Below are 6,970 nucleotides of genomic sequence, written 5' to 3'. Positions count from 1 at the left end.
TTGTCTTCCTTGTCCAACGTCAACTCTTTAGCATGTCATATTTTAACGAGTGCTCACAATCATAAAAGATGTCCAAGATAGTATATTTATATGTGAAAACCTCTCTTTTTTTATTACTTTCTATTAATTGCAACGATGACCAAAACTATGTTTGTCAACTTTCAACAATTTTTATTCATCATACGCTTTATATGTGAAGCCATTACTCTCCATAAGATACAAATGATCTCTTTATTTCTTTTTATTATTTCTCTTTTATTTTATTCCCTCAAGATCATAGCAAGATAATCAAGCCCTTGACTCAACACTAATCTTTATTATATATAGTTCACGGACTCGATTACATAGAAGGATCATAAAAAAACTCACAACTAGATCAAGATATTACCAAAAGGATCGAACTAAGGAAAACATAAAGATAAAAGGTGTGATGGTGATACGATACCGGGGCACTCCCCCAAGTTTGGCAGTTGCCAAGGGGAGTGCCCATACCCGATGCTTAGTTCTTGTTTGTTGGTGAAGAAGGTGTTGGCGATGATGGATAGTCGCACATCGAGCGTAGGAGATCCTCCAATTTGCGGATAATGCCCGTGAGTGTAATGATATGCTCCTTCAACAAAATATTTTCACTTGTGCGATACTTGTTTTGAATGCGAGCTAACTCAATCATCTTGAAAGCTTCAATCCCCGTTGGGGTAAAGAGATTGTAGTGAGGTTGAAGGATGTCTTCTTCTGCTACTGCCGGGACTTGAGCCCCCATGGCCTTCTTGATCCCATCATCCTTGTTGATCTCTACGGGTTCTTCTCTCTTCAGCTCTATCTTCATTAGACAAGCATCGTTGTCCTCATTGTTGGAGGAGGAGGGAGACGACATGATGCCTGGCCTTGACAACCCTGGCAGAAAACAGCTCGAAACAAAAACATGAGATATTTGCGTGATACGGTGGTCAAAACCTTCGGGAGATTATATAGTAAATTTTTACCGACCAAAAGAAGTATCGTGCAAGAAAACGGAGTCCGGAGGGCACACGAGGTGCCCACGAGGCAGGGGGGCGCGCCCTCCACCCTCGTGGAAGCCTCGTGTCCTTTCTGGACTACTTCTTATTTTCCTGTTTTCTTAAATATTTCAAAACGGAGAAAAATTGCCATTAGAACTGTTTTGGAGTTGGTTTACTTACCATACCACATACCTACTCCTTTTCGAAGTCTGAAACGTTCTGGAAAGTGTCTCTTATGTATTCCTCCGGGGTTACGGTTTCAATAACATTAGTTTCAACATTTATGGGATTACCTGAGATATAATGTTTGATTCTTTGACCGTTCACCACCCTCGGATTTGTGCCTTCGAAGTTGTTGATTTTTACGGCACCGGAACGATAGACCTCCTCGATGACGTAAGGACCTTCCCATTTAGAGAGGAGTTTTCCTGAAAGAAATCTCAAACGAGAGTTGTATAGCAATACATAAGCACCTATATTAAACTCACGCTTTTATATCTTTTTGTCATGCCATCTTTTAACTTTTTTCTTTAAATAGTTTGGCATTCTCATAGGGCTGGGTTCTCCATTCATCAAGTGAGCTAATGTCAAATAATCTCTTCCCACCGATAAGCTTGAAATCATAATTGAGCTCTTTAATGGCCCAATATGCCTTATGTTCTAGTTCAAGAAGTTAAACACAACATAAATTCATCAGGTGCATTACATAACATAACATAATACTTGCATTTCTTCAGGTGCTATATATTCTTAGTTCTCCAAGTGCAATATATTCATCAGGTGCATTACGGCACAACTTTTCTCTTGAGTTTTGCTATATATTCTCAGTCATTAATTAAAGAGAAACGTATATTTTTCATCCCTCAACTCTTGGCGTAGTCTAGATTTAGTCCCTCAACTTTAAAACCGGCAACTTGCACCCCCAACTCTTGAAACCGGACAAATTTAGTCCCTTGTCTCGGTTGACACGGTATCGCTGCTTTAGCGCGGTTTTGACCGGTCTTCGTCCACGTGGCGGTATATCTCTCTCCTACCTTTCTCTATCTCACATTTGATTACTGAGACATTTCATCAAACATCTAGCATGCACTGCATGTGCCATCTACGGCGGGACCATGGTGGCTGAAGACCGCTGATGCTCCCGTGGCCGTGGCTTGTGTGCTTGCGCCACAGCATGGACGGCTGTTGGCTGCCGCCTGTGCGCCGGCGTGCTGCTTCGTTTAAAACAAAAGGAAGCCTCAGCTTGGGACAGTGCAAGTCAGCATGAGCTTATGAGCTTATCCTCGTTGGCTTGCCTTCATCTCCGTGGCCACCATGGTGGCGCTGCCTGCTTGCCTTCATCCTCGTCATGAAAGCGGGAGTGGCCATGGGCCATGGTGTCCGGCGAGGTAGAGCGGGGCTGCGATGTCCGACGAGCTGCAGCAAGCTCGCGGTGATCAGCGAGTTAGAGCAGAGGCATCGTGACTGGCTAGAGGGGCTTGCGAGGGTTTGGCAGTGGACGACACAAGCAGCGCATGTAAGGTGTTCGATGAGATGCCTCAATAAGCCAATGCGAGGAGGAAGAAGGTAGGGGAGAGGAATACTGCCATGTGGACGAAGACTGGTCAAAACCATGCTTAGTCAACATCGATACCGGGTCAACTGAGACGATGGACTAAATTTGTCCGGTTTTAAGAATTGGGGTTGCAAGTTGTCCTGTTTTAAAGTTGAGATACTAAATCTAGACTTTATCAAAAGTTAAGGGACGACGGACTAAATCCAATTGTCGCATGTGCCTCGGCCGCCGCCACCCCGCCTAGTGGGTTAGTGCAGTCAAACGAGCCAGAAAGCCTATTCTGGATGTGCATTATCAACGTATCTAGGCCAGGCCCACGAAGGTCGTCCTCTGGTCTTATATCCAAGGCCCAACTATATAAAAATCCACGCACCTCTTTTTTTTTATAATCTTAAGGAGGATGGAGACGATGACGGACCAGGAGTTGTCGCGCTAAGATGCTCCCAAAAACCGTATCATCCTTCTCTCGAGAAGGATCTCGAAGGACGGGTTCCGGTGGCACATGCTCCCTCGACCAACCGTGCATATGGTTGTCAGGATGGGATCGCCGGAGGTAGCAAAGTGAGAGGAATAATGGATGACGGCTAGGGTTGCGCAAGGAGGGAGTGAGTGTCTTGGCTGCACCAGCCAACGCTTCCTTATATAGGCTGTCGGGTAGATGGACCTGGGCTTAGACCCATGACCGAGTCTGCGAACAGTCCATGGTCCAACGTCTTGGATAGTGGCACTTCTGTTAGCAACTCATTAATTAACCCGAGATTAATTAATCATTTTTGAATGGCAAAAATAAGCACATATGTGTGATCTTGGCTCAGCTCATTCCCATAACCCGTGACGCGCGTGCACGTTGTGGCTGGCGGCGAAGGAGGAGGAGCGCGTGTACCACTCCTCTTCTCAAACTCTCAATGACATGTGGTAGAGCAGCCCTTATAAAGGGGTCTCAACTCTCCTCAACTAGCAAGATGGTACTAAACTTTCCACCACTTACCCTACACCTACACGGGCCTTAGAGATTAACCAGGAATTATTGTCTTATATGGGCCAAAGCACATCTATAATTCAACACTCACAACCTACACTACACTAGACAGACAAGTACTCACATATGTAGGAGTAATATTCCAATATGCACACCAATATGATTAGCAGGCACACCAATATGCTTCTACTCCTATACTCACAAGCATGTTGACATAGCAGTACTCCACTAAATGTTCATTTGGATTAGCAGGCATTCACCACACTAAAGAGCATCACTAGAGCAGCCCTAGAGCATCCCAAATGTATCATCAACAACATCCTCTAACTGAACATGCTGACCTAAAAAGCAGAAACGCTGCATCTCTACATTGTACTCCAATCACATGAATCATCTCTACACTGGAGCAGAAAAAAAAAAAGAGAAACCCTGAATTTACTACTCTGAACATTTACACTACAGAGTACAACATCCTCTATGATTAAATGAACAACATCCTCTGAATTCACTTTAATTAACTGAACATATAACATCATCAACAACATCCTGGATAACATCCTCATACTGAACATTCTGGAGTACATAACATGAAGCATCACTTTCTTGCTGGGGAACCAGATCATGCACCTCGCCCCTTCAGAAAAAATTCAGAACAGCCGCCGTTGCAGAAAGTTCAGAAAACATAGTGAACAATAAGTTCAGAAAGTTCATTCTACACTAAAATCACAATAACACTAAATACTCCTACCATCACAAACCACGTGACTAAATTTAGCACTAGTGGGCCTACGATCACAACCAAGTAGTGCCCTTTATCCAAAACCAAACTGCAGTCTACTCCGAAATGTTTACTCCGGCCAGAGCCACCGTTTTGCCTTCTCATCGGTGTAGATCGATCGATGGATAGATGGAGGGATGGATTTGGGGGAAGGAAAGGGATGGAGAGATGGAGTGAAGGAAAGGCGATGACGAGAATGGAATGCGAGAGAAGACAATTTGCGAGCGGTGCGGGAGGGCATTTTTGGAAACGAACAACATTTTGTAGCGTGACAAGTTTTGTACATGGATGCAAAAACGCTCTTATATTTCGGGACAGTGGGAGTACTTTACAATGGCGTGCAGATGAAATTCGACCACTTTACACGGCACACTGAGCTGGTCAAAATGGACACCGTGGAGTCTATCTGAATCATCGGATACTTGCCTGCATGCGTGGTCTCTGTTTGGCAGCGGGGTTTTGGATTAAGTCTCAAGACTGAAGACTGGGAGCAGCGGCCCAAGGTTTATTAGTAAACTCAGTAGCAGTCAGTCATAGAGGTTCGATCAAGGAAGTATAAATCTCAGCAAGCAACAAACATTTTCTCACAAACCTGAAGTTTTACAGGCCATTTTGCTACAGATAATGAATATACAGTACGAACAACAAGTGCTTGGTGACTAATCACTAACAACATACATATTCGCTATATATGCCTATGCACACGGCAAAAAATCATAGCTGGCCTCGACTGGTAGATCTGCCACCTCCTGCTACTTCAGTACGTGGTATTTCAGCCCCTTCCTATCATCGGCGGCATCTATGAAGACGGTCGATCCTTGGCATGCTTCTCCATTGACAAGCATGTCCACGAGAACTCTCGTCACATTCTTCTTCATCCACCTCTTAATAGGCCTTGCGCCATACACCTGCAATATACAGTCCATGTATATGCATCGTAAGCGGGACATACATACAAAAGACTACGCAGATAAGTAGTGTGATTTGGTTTGGTGATGAAAATAACATGTACTTACCGTGTCGTGCGACTCTGACCAAATGACGTCCAAGGCAGCATCTGATGCAAACAGAGAGATGCCCTTGTTAGCTGCCATGGCAACAACACTCTTCATCTGGATTTTCACAATCTCCCTCAGTTCCTCATGTGAAAGCGGCTCAAATATCACAGTCTCACTCAGTTTGTTGATGAATTCAGGCTTGAACCGTTTCTCAACCTGCAAGATCAGGTAAATATGTCGATCAGCAGAGTTCCCAAGTGGACTTTACAAAGAGACAGTTTGGGATACACATACCTTTTCCATAAGAAGATCCCGTGCAGTTTCCATGTTTTCTGCGGCCATTCCAGCTAACAGATTCTCTGCTCCTAGATTTGAGCTCATGATGATGATAGTATTCTTGAAATATACGCTCCGTCCTTTTCCATCAATCAACATGCCATCATCGAGGAGTTGAATGAGAACCTTGAATATCGAGGGATGCGCCTTATCCGCCTCGTCAAAAAGAACAATGCTATATGGTTGGCTCCTTACTTTATCAGTAAGCTGTCCATCTTCTTCATAGCTTCAGAAAGTCAAACGAAAAAGTGAGATATGAGAAGGAAGTTCAGGAAAGAAATACGTGTGCAAAGAGCGTGCAAGTTTAAACCTTCGAGGTCCTCCAATGAGGCGCGCCACAGATCCACTGTCAGCATATTCAGACATGTCAAAGCGGACGAACATCTTCTCATTGTCAAACAGCTTCTCGGCAAGTGCTTTCGCAAGCTCTGTCTTCCCAACACCAGTCGGCCCCAAAAATAGAAAAGAACCGATTGGTTGGCCAGATTGATCAAAGCCGACCCTCGAACGTAGCACTTCTTGCGCAATCAAATTAATAGCTTCATGCTGTCCAACGACTCTCTCATGCAATCTGTCTACTAGGTGGCTGAACTTTTCTTCCTCTCGGCCAAGTGTAGTGATCGGAATTTTAGTCCATCGGCTCACAACCTTCATATAACGAAAGAACATGGCATGAGCATCACATGGAAACAAATGGAGACTACTACTCATACAGATTCGATTATTAGCAAGGAAATGTGAATTTACCTGTGCAATATGACATGGACCAACGGTTAGCTCCTCCACTGCATTTATAGTGCTAGTTTTCTTATCACTAATTTGTTTTGGTTGATGCAACTTCACAGAAGTGCATGCCTCGTCCATCAGATCAATTGCTTTATCAGGAAATTGGCGACCTGAAAACAACAAAATCGACAATTTATTCAAGATGCTGCACAAACCTACAAAAGTAAACCTAAAAAATGCACAAATCTTATCATGAACGTACCTGTAATATAACGGCCGGCGAGCTGCGCAGCAGCAACCAAAGCGTCGTCGCTGATTATTAGTCCATGGTGGTCTTGGTACCGCTGCTTCAGCCCCTGCAGGATGGCAACGGTTGCCTGGACGGTCGGCTCGTCGACGTCAACCCTTTGGAAGCGCCGCTCGAGCGCGGCATCCCTCTGGATGTATTTGCGGTACTCTTCGGTTGTGGTGGCGCCTATGCAACGGATGCGGCCACGGGCCAACGCGGGCTTGAGGATGTTGGCAGCGTCGCCGGTGCCGCCACGCTGATCGCCGGCACCGACAATCATGTGCATCTCGTCGATGAAGAGGATGAGCTTG

At 44.8% G+C, this 6,970-nt stretch overlaps 1 protein-coding gene across 1 annotated transcript; it reads right to left on the bottom strand.

The window, feature by feature from the left end:
* Positions 1-4,979: 4,979 nt before the first annotated feature.
* LOC119344654 (chaperone protein ClpB1-like) lies at positions 4,980-6,945 on the bottom strand. The gene is made up of 7 exons (XM_037615032.1): positions 6,633-6,945; positions 6,460-6,540; positions 6,392-6,429; positions 5,955-6,292; positions 5,603-5,870; positions 5,327-5,524; positions 4,980-5,218 (listed from the first exon to the last, which is right to left on the bottom strand). The coding sequence occupies exons 1-7, from the start codon at positions 6,943-6,945 to the stop codon at positions 5,063-5,065; spliced, it is 1,392 nt and encodes a 463-aa protein (XP_037470929.1). The 3' UTR covers positions 4,980-5,062.
* Positions 6,946-6,970: the final 25 nt, after the last annotated feature.

The sequence above is a fragment of the Triticum dicoccoides genome, unplaced genomic scaffold, assembly GCF_002162155.2.
Source record: "Triticum dicoccoides isolate Atlit2015 ecotype Zavitan unplaced genomic scaffold, WEW_v2.0 scaffold178385, whole genome shotgun sequence".
NCBI classification, from domain to species: Eukaryota; Viridiplantae; Streptophyta; class Magnoliopsida; order Poales; family Poaceae; genus Triticum; species Triticum dicoccoides.
The sequence above is the reverse complement of the archived record's forward strand: the minus strand, read 5'-3'. Positions and strand labels throughout refer to the sequence as shown.

Coding starts and splice junctions, on each gene's coding strand:
- LOC119344654 (XM_037615032.1), bottom strand. CDS start 6,945: ATGCACATGATTGTCGGTGCCGGCGATCAGCGTGGCGGCACCGGCGAC. Junction 6,541..6,632: donor CGCCGGCCGTTATATTACAG/GTACGTTCATGA, acceptor TGTTGTTTTCAG/GTCGCCAATTTCCTGATAAA. Junction 6,293..6,391: donor GTCCATGTCATATTGCACAG/GTAAATTCACAT, acceptor CGTTATATGAAG/GTTGTGAGCCGATGGACTAA.